Source organism: Hippichthys cyanospilos, chromosome 13 (genome assembly GCF_059441005.1).
Source record: "Hippichthys cyanospilos isolate Australia breed blue-spotted pipefish chromosome 13, RoL_Hcya_1.0, whole genome shotgun sequence".
Taxonomy (NCBI): Eukaryota; Metazoa; Chordata; class Actinopteri; order Syngnathiformes; family Syngnathidae; genus Hippichthys; species Hippichthys cyanospilos.
This window is the reverse complement of record NC_142381.1, coordinates 14,669,970-14,682,559: the sequence shown is the minus strand read 5'-3', so window position 1 is coordinate 14,682,559 and position 12,590 is coordinate 14,669,970. Positions and strand designations below refer to the sequence as shown.

Below are 12,590 nucleotides of genomic sequence, written 5' to 3'. Positions count from 1 at the left end.
AGGAATTTGGTCAATGAAACAGTAGAGTAATAACTTTTTATTACTCGTTATTTCCAACGAGTTTCTCGTCTTTCAAGTTATGTTTTGCTTACTATAAAAAAAACTTGGTCCACATGACATGTATTTCAGAAGGCACTTAAATGTTAGATGATTTTATTACAGGTCACTTCTGAAATTACAATTTCTTTTAAACAATAAATAAGGCTATCCAGATACCAATGAGTAGCATTGGCATATGAATAATGTATATATGGAGTACATACACATACTATTCAGTTTTTTTGAATGTGAATGGAAGGATGCACTGTATAGTAGTTGTGCCTCCTTTTCCTCACTGTTTGGGTTTGAGTGCGGCGGCAACGACGCCGACAACTAAAGCAGCGACGGTGAAGCCTTGGGCGAAGATGCGGCCCCTCATCAACAGCTGTGACTGTCTGGTTTTGCCCTGGTGGAATGCTCGCAGGCCGTACATCAGTGCTCCCGCTGTCGCTAAACAGCCTGGAAAATGCACAGAAACGCCATTGGATCCGCATGCATTCATTTTTTCCTCAATCTTATCTTTTGCTTTTGTTTCCTTATTAAATCCAACATTTATTTCATATGGTGAAATCTAGAAAGGAAAATGTCAAGATAAATCCAAACGGAAATTAATGCAATTGACATTTTTTGACTGATTTGACTTAAAAGGAAGAAATTTGCAAGAAAATTGTGTCGTAAACCTGCAATAGAAAAAGTTATGATCTTAAACGCAAATCTGCGATCGTGCATCCGCAATAAACAAACCGCGGTGAAGCGAGGGAACACTTTTGTTTGGGCCCCAGCCAATTAATCGTCTGATATTAACCCTTTACAAAAATATCACCGTGTTTGGTCTTAAAGGCTGGAAATATTTCAATTCCGTATAGTAATTTTAATGAAATGTAATAACTCTAATTCATTAAACATTCAATACTGTTGAGTTAGCGAGTAACAGACTAGAGAAGCAGATATTCTAAACACATTTGATTAAACAGAAAAGGGTATCATTTGTCGACTACGCCAAGAAAAAAGAAAAAAGTTTGAGACTAAAAGTTTACGCCGTGTAGGATACATTAACCATCTCATCACAACAATATATACTACCAATAAAATAATAAGAGGGCGGTCTCGGGCTTGTGTAACACACCTACTGGGACGAACGGGTTGTCCTTGGTTTTTCGCAAGAACTTTTCTTTGAATGTCTCATCTTTGACTCTCGGTAGAGGGCTGAAGCCTTCGATGACCGGAGGCCGCGACAAGTCAAACGGGATGCTTCCTCCTCCCGAGGTGGTTGGTGGTGTCGTTTGGTCAGCTACGACTGAAGTTGCGGACGCCGCCATGTTTTTTTCCCGGAGCGGAAGTCCGCAAGTTGTTATTGTAACGTTTCCGCTTTGACTTCTGCATTGAACTTCACAGTAAAAGTCTAGCAAGAGAGACACGTTCTCAACAAAAGCGCCTTCGAAAAGTCCTCACTGTTACCAGAGGAAAAACTCGTAGGTACTATTACATTCTAAGTTTCTCGTCTAGTCGTTCATTTTGAGGCAACAGCAAACGGCTTCCCCTGATGTGGAATAAAACGGGTGATGTTTGCTGAGTATCACACCCGAAATATTAATCAGAATGTTGTGTTTAGACTTCTAGGGGTGCATACAATAGTTAAAAAAACAAAAGAACTTGGCTTCCAATTTTAATGTTGTCAATGCAGATCCTCAAAACGGAGAACTGTGTTGAGAATGAACCAATCATCGTGGTTTTAATTGCTTCTGTTCAACTCCAGATTTAAGATTTTTTTACATCCTTGATGCTCTTTTGCAAAAGCCTCAAGTAATTGTGTGAACCCCACTTTTTCAAAAAGTTCCTAACAATACACCGTCTAACTTTCCATTTCCAGCTATAAAAAAAAACGTCATTTTACATATTCTGCTGTTCCGAAGGCATAAAAAAGGTTTAAAAAAAAACACAGGCCAAAACTTTTCAACGTTTTTATTGAATATTAAGGTAAATATTTCACATTAATACAGGCTACATAAAGTAGAGCCACTATACGACATGAAATTTACTCTCATTTTAACCCTTTTTAGTATGTAAACAATTATACATGTATTTACCACTCTAAAAGGTTCCGATTTCTCTTTAGGTAATCATCAACTAGGTCTGGGCCGAGTTTAAATAGCTACTTCATGTCCAGCCTCTTGCAGCCAAAGAACGGTGAACAGCCAAAGAACGGTGAATGCGGGTTTAAGTCAAAAGTCTCTAAACTATGCAGAACGGTTCCTGTTGAACAGGCCATCGAACTTTTTTTTTATGTTTGAATCATCAGAACACTCAACTTCTCCTCTCAAATAGGCACATCAAGAATGGGCTCGGGAGAACTTTCAATTCTTCAACCTCTGCTCTGCAACTCTCGCTTGTCTAGTCGGGTTAATATGTTGTTCTTCGTCATCATTGGTCAGAATCATCCGTTGGTAAGCCGTGTTTATTTTTCTTTCTATTTTTTTTTTTTTTTTTTTTTTGAAATTTTTGATTGAACAGAACGCCATCTAGTTGACGTGGTTGAGGTGCACGTTGCCCACGTGGGGCGCCCAGGTGCCAGGCCACATCTGGGGGTACAAAGCAAAAACGTCAGTCGCAGGCCCAAATTGGCGTGGCGTGGCGTGACAAAAGAGCGGGACCTGACCTGCTGTTGTGGGTCGGTGTTGTCTGCGTTGTTGGGAACCACTTTGATGATGGGGCTCCACGCGGGGTCGCCGGCATGCAAACCATTGTACATGGGTCCCCCGGGCCCTTCCGCCATTGGCGGATGAGGGGGCAGCACGGTTCCTCCATACATTGACATGGGCATTCCCTGATGCGGCACAGCACAAAACATTTGTTTGCCGTTATTATGGGGGGCAAGAGTGGGGATTGTCTGCCAGTCCTTATATATTTGTCAGATGAAGAATTAACGCTGCGTGTTTGGACACTGGGTATTTTCTTTTTTTTTTTGCCAAAATGTGACCTAAGCAAGTAGGAGGGGTAAACCCATGACCTCTCCAAATAACCACTTTAAACTCGAGATTTTTTTTTAATTGTATTTGAGGCGTGACTGGAACATACATCCCAGTATAAACAAATTTTGTGTCATTTATTGTGCATTATTCATAGCTTGGAAATGGGAATGCCGGCATAACACTGAGGCGCATCGTTTTTGCTTTGCGTTTACCTTTGGGAAGTCCATGTAGGTGTTGGGCATGTGCTGAGGCTGGTGGAAGTTATTTGCGGGGTTAGCGATGCCCGTGTCATCCTGCTCCATGGGCTGATGCTGCGAGAAGGCCGACTGCTCCGCCTGTAGCTGAGGATGCATCATGTGGCTACTCATCAGGGGTTGGGACCAACCGGACATTCCCTCTGTAACAACAGGTTGCAAGTTTAGCAAGAGTACTTTTAAAAGTAATGACCCCACTCTTTTCAACAGTGAATAAAAACGGATCTTCAAACCTGAAGCACTACCAACACCAAAAGACCAAATGCCTCCTTGTCCAACAGAGGCCGTGTAGCTGGTGGTGAGGAGAGGGGGGTTCACCGAGCCCGTCTGTCTGATCCTCGCCAGTCTTTCCGTGCCGATGGGCGGGGGAACCTTCCGGTCTTGCTGAGAGGAGGTGCCTTGTTTGGGTTGGGGCGGCGGGGCCACGGCCGAGGTGGAGAGGCTGGAGGTCGATGCCGTCGATGGAGGCGGAACTGGAGACTCGCCTATTGGAGGAATTGACACATTGAGAGTTGACTGAACTAGCTAGCATAGTGGCCTTTACTTTTTCTTAGCCAAATACAAAGCTATTCCATGACTCCTACCTGATGTGGAAGCACTCCAAGGATGAGGGGAAAAGTGCTGCCTGCTGAATGAGGGCGTGCCGACTCCTGTGTGACCGTGCAGATACACCTGACTCCCGGAGATACTGGTGGCATAGCTGGTCAATGCTGTGTGGGCAGAGTGCATCTGGAGTTTACACCAATTCCTTGGTCTTGTGTTTACATGAGGGATGGGCGACTGGCGACAGTATACTCACAATGGCTCTCAATTTTCAAAACTAAAATTGTTTTTTATACTGGCAACGAGACAATTGGTCGTCGTTGCGATTTTTTTCCCGAAAACAACGTAAGTAGCATTTATAATGCTTCATAGATGACTATCAGCCACCAAATACTTTTTTTCACGAGTAATCTTCCAACTGCGCTATTTAAATCAAGGTTTGTTTTTTTTTTGGCAAGTGTCGGTGTTTGAAACATGATGCTAACTTTGACAATGACAACTCGGAAACTTGGCTTGCCTCGAATAATTGGTATATATTTTCAACAAACTTCTCAGCTAACCGGAGAAGACTGTTCCCCTGAGTAAAAAACTAAATGGAAGAAGTGAGGAGAAAAAAATAGCCTATACCGGTTTACTCTAATTTGAAGGGTGTTTTAGGAACAGTTTCAATGTGCATTATACTGTAAAAAGCATTGACCAAAAATGACAGTTTCCCCCACACAAAAGACTCAATTTCTATAAAACGCAGATTTTCAAAATTCTTGTAGTCGTAGTCAAATTGGAATGTCTTTTGCAAACAAACTTTAGCCATCTCTGGTCTACATGGTAACTTAAAAAATAAATACATAAAGAAAATACACTCATTCAACTCGTTCTTACCGATAGGGCTGTTGACCATCCTCTGAGACGCAGAACGGTAACCTGGAGCTTTGGAGTTATCTGGTGGAGGTGGGGGGATCATGCTCTCCATCTGGCCCACGTTCACATAGGCCGGTGGGGCAGAGTATGATGGCTCTGGAGGCGAACGAGCAGGAAGATGACCCCACACCTGATTGTTTCCCACCTGCAAGATAAACAAATGACTAAGTCCATCTAGTTTCCTTTTCTGAAATGAAATTTCTAGTGCAAAGTGGATACAAAAGGGCTAGATTTTGATAGGAGTAAGGGCTGATTTGCTGTACCTGGTTATTATTGTCAAAGATACTGCTGAAATTGAAGAGGCCCGCAGGTCCAAAGTTTGGTGGCATTTGCTTGGCTGCGTTAGCCACGTGCTGGATCTGGGAACCGTTTATCATGCCAAGATTGGCAGAGACTTGAAGGGAGCCCTGGGCCTGGCTTTGAGCCTGTAGAGGCAAACTTGACGACTGGGATGTCTGGTTCTGGGTCGGTTTTGCAGGTTCTTGTTGTGGATTGAAGGGGACGAATACAGACTGAGACTGCTGCTGCGTCTGTATCTGCTGCTGCTCGGGAAGTGGATAGTAAGGCCCCGGTGGCTGCATACGATGAGAGACTCTTGGAGCTGGGGCTGAGAAGTGTGGCAAGGTGTTGTTAGGGTGCGCGACGTTGTGTGAGAGGACAGGAGGAGGTACAGCAGCGAGGTGGGAGTTGGGTTGGGAGTTGAGGAGTGCCGGGGGAGGCTCCGTGGATGAAATGGTGGCGGATGGGGCAGGCAACTGCTGCCGAGGTTCCGCTTTGGGAGGCAAAGCCACAGAGGCTGCGGTGAAGCCTGCCGAAGCAATGCCATCGCCGGCGGGAATGGGCTGATTCTCAACATGTTGAGGGGGTTTCTCTTTTACTGGTGCCATCGCAGCATTGGGCTCCGTTTTAACGTGCTGGAGGGGAGGCTGAGACATGTTTCCCACCTGTTGCTGGGAAGCATTAACTGGCACAGAGGAACTGTGGTGCGCCGGAGATCCTGTGCCTCGTACCACGTTGTTGCTGCTGGTCGCAGTAGCGGCGGCTGACACGGAGGTAACGGCGGCAGACTTGGGATCGGGAGCAAAGAGCTGTTTCCTGGCCGAGGAGGGTGTGGGGATAGCGGGCTGAGGGTTGTACGGCGTGGGATTAGGGGGGTGAGGCGTGACCGGAGCAGTCGATGCGCTGGGAGCACTGGTGGTGGTGGTGTTGGTGGTTGTGGTGATTGCGGCGCTGGCGGCGTTGCTGTGCTCACTGGGGGTTGAGTTGGGTCTGGCTGGGCCCGGCGCGCTGCCGCCGTTGTGTTTGGGGGAGCTGTTAGCACTGCCGGGACTCACGGGTCGCACGGGGAAGGGGCCCCAGGTGCTGGCGGCGGGAGGGAAAGTGCCGCCAAACTGTGCCATGGGCAGCCGAGGGTGTCTGATCTGGTGCATGGTCTGAGCTGCCAGCAGGGCCAGCTGAGGATGAGTGTAGGCAAGGGGCAGCGATACTGGGAAAGGCTGTCTGACATTTGATGACAGGCCTTTCCCTCCCATCTTTCCTCCAGCCTGAGAAGATGACGATGAAGAGGATGAAGAGGGCTGGAACGACACGCCTGAGGAGGTAACCAGTGAGCTGAGGGACTTTGGTCCCGAGTTTGAACCACTGCCCCCTCCTGTGCTATTGCCATAGGACGACGAGGATGATTTGGAGCCTGGCACTCGAATGTGATTGCGAGGGATCAGATCCTCAAGCTCTTTGGCTGGGTCTTGGATTAGCGCATTGATCAATTGGACTGCATACCGCGTAGACTCCGTGCCACCTCTGCAACAACAAAAGCACAGCTTAAGATCACAAGTATATCCAAATATGGTGCAGAAATCATTGTAGACTGATTTTACCAGGAATGACCAACCCTAAGGACCAAATTAGGATTAAAAAAATAACAGATAACCAAGGGGCGTGATAATATTGTCATCCCACATAAATATTTTAAGTAAATACGGCATAGTTTCAATGTTGTCTTCTGAGTTAGTTTTATTTCACAAATATGCAATAAACTAGGGTTTGGGCAAGGACTACTGCCAAGTATAGGTATTTTGACGACACCTGGCTTTATTTCAAGACATTGATACTATACTGGTATCAGCCACACTCTTACAGCAGTTTTAAGATCACTAACATGAAATTGAATTTTAAGGAAAATGCTATACTGTAAAATGTAAGTCTTCAAAATTATCTGCATTGTTGTTTTTGGGGGTATTTTTGGGGGGAAGGTATCAAAAGTGGCATGGGTACTTGTTATCGGTATCAGTGACTACTCAAGGGTTAATTACTCATACTGGCATCGGTCAATTGGCTGATACTAAAATAATGCCAGATGAACCATTATGAAACGCAGTTTATACAATTCAGAGTAGTGAACTTTTAAAACACTGATTTTCAGTCTTAAGCATTCTCTGCAACGTCGCAAAATGTTACCAAACAAGTGTGACAATTAAGAAATCTGTGGTTTTATCTATTTGTTTCACAAAAGAATATAAACCTGTGGACCTCCTCAGCAGTGACCTTACGTAGTACATAAAATACACAAATATGAAAGAAATTAATTGTTCAGCCTTTAAAAATCTACCTTATGGTGATCATCCTTTCGCCGTTCTTGTCCTTCTGTTTGTCGACATCGATGTGAGCTCCGGTCACATCTTGAATGGCCGTAATATTGCAGCCCCCGCGGCCCATGATACGTGACACAACAGAGGCAGGCACAGAAAGCTTTTTAGATCTGCAAAAGGAGCAAAATGCCGGCGTGAACAAAACAAAAACAAACAAAACAACAACAACAACAAACAGCAAACCAAATATATCATTGGTTAAAATAAATAAATAAATAAATGCTTGCCTCCTAATAACCTCCTTCCAACCATCTTCCCTCTTCTGGCCCCTCTTGGGGCTTGTAAGGCTAAGCTTACTGTTGGGTGAGGTAACCGGAAGAGCCATGGTCTTGAATGGGGAGGGCAGAGAGTTTGAGGTGGAGTCATGCATGTCTTGAGCTCTGTAGAGAAATAGGCAGACAAAATTACATTTCACACCAAATCTAAAAATCACACCAAATATAAAAAAAAATGTCAAATGCATTTCTGCATTGACACAGATGAGTAGAAATCAAAAGACCGTGGGCCCCCGTGTTACGACATTAATCCATTCCGCGGTTGGGGTCGTAAGACGAATTTGTCAGATGACGGGCAATCCAAACCTATGTTAAATAGATAATGCGTTTAGAACCCCAGGTAAAAACATTAAAATTGTCCATACATATTAAAAATTGGTAACAAAATAGTATAGTAAGTGCTACGTATATATAATACACATGTATACAATCAGAAAACATCATAAATAAAATCTATAGAAAGGATTTATTTACCTTCGAGTGCCGCTTGTTATGCCCATATTCCCTAATAAGGGTTATCTCCAGGATTGTTCCCATATAAATCATCTTTTTACTTCTCTCTTTAACATCACTAGCAATGTTGGGACCCACGGCTAACCCTTTCAACTTTGAATTAAGCAGTAAAATGCATTAAAAATATGGTTTTGTAACCACTCACGATCGAACAAAGCTTTACTGTTCAGCCATTTTAAAGAAGTGAGGCCGACCAATAGCAGACCACCATCTCCGAGAGGAGACGCCGACCAGTAGCAGACCAGCACTGTAGTCATGCATTGCATGGATGCAGAGGGCAATAGTACATATTACAGTTGTTTTGGTCGCATAACCGTGAAAATGTCATAAAGAGGGGATGAAAAAAACTCAGTATTCCACGTCGCAACATGAAAATAACATAAAACAGGGACGTTGTAATACGGGGGTCCATAGTACAAACATCGAAACATTCACAAATCATTGACTCACTTTTGTGTTGGTTTTGAGATGGAGACTGTGACCTTGTCCATTTTGCCTTCAGTCGGAGGCTGAGGACAGTGTCTTTTTTCTGGGCCAACCGAAATGGTCTGGGCTTGGGCGGCCCCTGAGGATGGGGCAGAGGAGGATGAGGAGGATGAAGAGGAGGAGGACGTAGACGAGGTGAGGTCAGGCAGGTAGTTGAGCTCCTGACTCTTTCCACCGCTGCTGCTGCTTTCGCTGGCACAGTCGGTGCTGTCCAGTGGGTCAGAGTCGCTGTTGCCACCTGTCACACCCCCACCTCCGCCTCGGGGCTCCCCGTGGATTTTGTTCTTGTCAGCCTTGTGCTGTGCTAGTGCAACCTATAAGAACAACAAACAAGTGTCGGATGGATAAAAAAAGCAAACGTAATAAGTAAAAACTAAGCGCTACTCACCTGCGGATCCTGCAATATTATAGGTTCATTTGGCGAGTCCTTGGTCTTGTTCTTCTTGTTCTTGCGGTTGGTACTCGGGGTGGTGGCTACACTTGCTCTCTTCTTTCCAAAAGCTGTGGTGAAAGTGGCGGAGGTGGCAGATATCCCAATGGTTGTGGTCGTTGTCGCACTGGGAGGCTCAATAGGAACCTCAGTTTCTGATAAAGGAAGATAGAAATGGGAGGAAATACCTTAACCACATACAGTACAGTACTATACTACTGTCATCACTTATTTACATTCATATTTTCTGTAGCCATAGAGACCTACATTTACAAATCCACATATAGAGCTAGGATTTGAAGGTTTTAATGTAAGGGTCGAGTATGGATACTTGTAAATACTCATGACACTAATGCACTTGGTATTGTGCAGACAAGAATGAGCCTAAAATTGTTGGTGTAGATCCGATGTTAGACACAAACGTCAATGAAATTACCTTCAGCGGAATCTTCCTTGAGCTCCTGCATATCAGACGAATCCTCCTTGGTTTTCTGCCCCTCCTCTTCCTCCAGCTTCCTTTTCTGCTCCTCTTTTTTCTTCTTGCGCTTCTCCTTGCGCTTCTCTCGCTTGGCAGCCAGAGCCTGCTTTTTGCTCTCCTCTCGAGACTGAAGAACAGACAGCCATTTAAGTGACAATAAACAATAGTTGGAAGCTGTCGCCTCCCAAAGTGCAGAAATTGGTGGACAGCACCTTCTCCAGATCAAGCTCTTTGAGAAGAATGCTTGCATTTTTGTTGGCCTCAGCTGCCTGCTGGTCTTTGGCTTTGACGATAGTCTCCATGCACTGGTGGCACTTCTTCAAGAGCTCCTGCAAATGGCGGGAATGGGGGTTGTCAAAGCTTGTATATTTTTTCAAACTCATGTAATGAATGAAATTCCTACCTTGTCAGCAATGGTCGCTATGTACCTCATGCACTCAATATCTGATGGGAATTGGTTGACTTCCTTGACAAGGTATTGCACCACTTTTACATGGCCCTAAAATATAAAGGTAATCAGTTAAAGTCAGATTCAAGATGTCTTTCAAAAATACCATATATGAAATCACATGTCCACATGGCACCTTGCGATAGGCAGCCATGAGAGGGGTAATTTTGCGGTTGTCTGCTGCATCCACATCTGCACTTGCATGAACCAAGAGCTGGACCACATCAAAGTGGCCACCATTTGCTGCCAGCCAGAGGGGTGTATTTCCTTTCTTGTTCCGTACATCAATATGAGCACCCCTGCAAAATAATGAAAGCAATAGGAATCACGGAAAAACATTCAAATACTTTGGAACAGCCTTAAAAGCTTACATCGGGAAGTGCATGCGTGCATGGAAAAAAAAAACAAGCTTAATAGTTGTGACTGAAAAGCAAACATAATCTGAAGAACTGTTATATTGTTGGGAGCTCCAAAACGCTGAACATCAGCGACAACACTTGCAAAGCAATTCGCCATCTGCTATTTTTTAAAATATTGAATATGTTAAATGTAGCAGGCAGAAAATTTGATTTACAATTCAAGAACAAGACAGCCAGTCAATTTCTTTTAACAGACTTTACACATGGCAGTATCGTAAGACTGTGCGAAATGAAACTTCTGAAATTTCAGACGGACAGACAAATAACCTCTGAAAAAACAGCAGGACTCACCGATTGATAAGCAGTTCACAAAACTTGTAGTGACCCTTGTCAGCAGCGATGGTGAGCGCAGTGTCCCTGGATGAGGGAACCGGTGGAGCATTCACATCAGCACCTTTATCCAACAGCACACGGCCCACCTCAGCATAGCCTCCTGAGGCAGCTTCCATCAGAGGAGTGAGTCCAGTCTGCAAAGTCAGCCATCCATTAGTTACTGGAATAAGCATTAAAAACATAAATCTATAAATCTCATTTAAACCACACAAGACATATGGTAATCTTCAAACATGCTGATCAAAGAATATGAATCTTTAAGGCACAACTTTTTTTTTTCTACATATTGTTATATCTTCCATTTTCTAGAGCCGCTTATGCTCACAGTGAAAAGGTGGTACCTTGATAATAGTTATACATTTGCTACTTCAGTCCCTAAAAAGGTCAAGAATTGAAATGAGAACCTTTCATCAATAATATATAAAAGCATTAAGATGTGTCACCTTTGCACGATGTTCTACATTTGCCTTGCGATCAAGGAGTAGACTAACAACCTCAGCGCGCCCCTGGAAGCAAGCTAGGGTCAGAGCTGTATTTCTGTTGGTTTCAATTTGGGCATTGATGTCTGAGCCCATATCCAGCAACAACTTGACTGCCGGTACATGACCATTCATTGCTGCCAGCATTAGAGGAGATATTCCGAGTTTGCTGCCAGTCCTGGTGAGAAAATTATTGAATAAAAGTATTATTATGAGTCCATCATTATGTAGTAACATTCATTTCAAAACACAAATACCTTAAATAAGCAGTAATATATGGTTTAAATGCATCAATTGCACCTTAATCATACTTTCCTGTGTTGTGTTAATAACAGTGTTTGTGTGAATAAATTGAGAGGGCTAACAGGTTTTGATTACCATAGGTAAATATTTCATGAGTAAGCAGATATTGCATATTAGTATCGAGAACATCCAGGGTAAAGTCAATTCAAGACCGAGGAAGCCTAGTGTAGGTGCGCTCACCTGGAGTTGATTTCAGCTCCAGCATTAAGGAGTATCTTGATGATATTGACGTATCCACCAGAGGCTGCGAGGCTCAAAGGCGTGTAGTCGGAAACGTTGCGATGTTCCTTATTTGCACCCCGCAGCAGCAGCAACTCAACAACCTGATTGAAGAGAGGCAAATACATAAAGAAATTTAAAGATTGTCAAGGCAATAAAGTTTGATAAAATACATTACTGTACCTCTTGTCGTCCCCCCGAGCAAGCCAAGGAGAGAGGTGTGTCTTTGGTTCTCTCAGACTGGGCCTCAATGTCTCCACCTTTGTCGAGTAACACTTCCACAACTCCAACATGGCCGGCAGTGGCAGCCAGGATAAGAGGGGTAAAACCTAAGCAGAAGTGAGCAGATATGACCATTTACTGTCAGCAAAATATTTTTTTTTTTTTATTATTATACATGACTAGCCTACAAATGAGCAATTAAAGGTTTAAAAGTCGGATATTGCCTGCAAATAGACTAAAGAATTGATTAATCGTTGCAGCTCTAAATTGTACCTTTTTTGTCACGGTGCTCAATGTTGGCTCCCCGTGCAATAAGGACAGACACCAGCTCTTCATGTCCTCCAGCGCATGCCAAAGTCAGCGCAGTGTCATGGTTACTCTCCGTCTGGTGGCGAAGACAATTTCAATCATTCATGATTTGAGCACTCACTTGCAGTTGTGTGTGTATTTTGGCAAATATCAAAGTGCCTTACATGTGCATCGATGTCAACAGAGGGGTAGAGGGGTAGCACAGATGGTGGCGAAGAGATGTTGGCAGACGTCTGCGTGGGTGGTTGGGACAAGGGAGTGGGTGAGGTGGTTGTGTTCAGCATGGGCACACGGCTGCTCACAGC

The 12,590-nt window shown here is 44.1% G+C and overlaps 2 protein-coding genes across 5 annotated transcripts in view; both read right to left on the bottom strand.

The window, feature by feature from the left end:
• Positions 1–16: 16 nt before the first annotated feature.
• Positions 17–1,391, bottom strand: higd2a (HIG1 hypoxia inducible domain family, member 2A). Its single transcript, XM_088431623.1, has 2 exons — positions 1,166–1,391; positions 17–498 (listed from the first exon to the last, which is right to left on the bottom strand). The coding sequence occupies exons 1-2, from the start codon at positions 1,356–1,358 to the stop codon at positions 332–334; spliced, it is 360 nt and encodes a 119-aa protein (XP_088287749.1). The 5' UTR covers positions 1,359–1,391; the 3' UTR covers positions 17–331.
• Positions 1,392–1,986: 595 nt separating this feature from the next.
• Positions 1,987–12,590, bottom strand: part of ankhd1 (ankyrin repeat and KH domain containing 1) — a 26,776-nt gene continuing 16,172 nt past the window's right edge. For all 4 annotated transcript variants that reach the window (XM_088431609.1, XM_088431611.1, XM_088431612.1 and 1 more), the window contains 21 exons: positions 12,450–12,589; positions 12,250–12,361; positions 11,938–12,083; positions 11,716–11,858; positions 11,197–11,410; positions 10,712–10,887; positions 10,138–10,300; positions 9,957–10,052; positions 9,766–9,882; positions 9,512–9,680; positions 9,034–9,230; positions 8,610–8,959; positions 7,599–7,751; positions 7,332–7,481; positions 4,987–6,523; positions 4,685–4,868; positions 3,847–3,972; positions 3,496–3,747; positions 3,221–3,405; positions 2,696–2,863; positions 1,987–2,618 (listed from right to left, as the gene is read on the bottom strand). In XM_088431609.1, coding sequence (XP_088287735.1) covers positions 2,559–2,618; positions 2,696–2,863; positions 3,221–3,405; positions 3,496–3,747; positions 3,847–3,972; positions 4,685–4,868; positions 4,987–6,523; positions 7,332–7,481; positions 7,599–7,751; positions 8,610–8,959; positions 9,034–9,230; positions 9,512–9,680; positions 9,766–9,882; positions 9,957–10,052; positions 10,138–10,300; positions 10,712–10,887; positions 11,197–11,410; positions 11,716–11,858; positions 11,938–12,083; positions 12,250–12,361; positions 12,450–12,589 — 4,838 coding nt within the window. In that variant the 3' untranslated portion in view covers positions 1,987–2,558. The remainder of the gene's footprint in view (positions 2,619–2,695; positions 2,864–3,220; positions 3,406–3,495; positions 3,748–3,846; positions 3,973–4,684; positions 4,869–4,986; positions 6,524–7,331; positions 7,482–7,598; positions 7,752–8,609; positions 8,960–9,033; positions 9,231–9,511; positions 9,681–9,765; positions 9,883–9,956; positions 10,053–10,137; positions 10,301–10,711; positions 10,888–11,196; positions 11,411–11,715; positions 11,859–11,937; positions 12,084–12,249; positions 12,362–12,449; position 12,590) is intronic.

Coding starts and splice junctions, on each gene's coding strand:
- higd2a (XM_088431623.1), bottom strand. CDS start 1,358: ATGGCGGCGTCCGCAACTTCAGTCGTAGCTGACCAAACGACACCACCA. Junction 499..1,165: donor CAACCCGTTCGTCCCAGTAG/GTGTGTTACACA, acceptor TGCATTTTCCAG/GCTGTTTAGCGACAGCGGGA.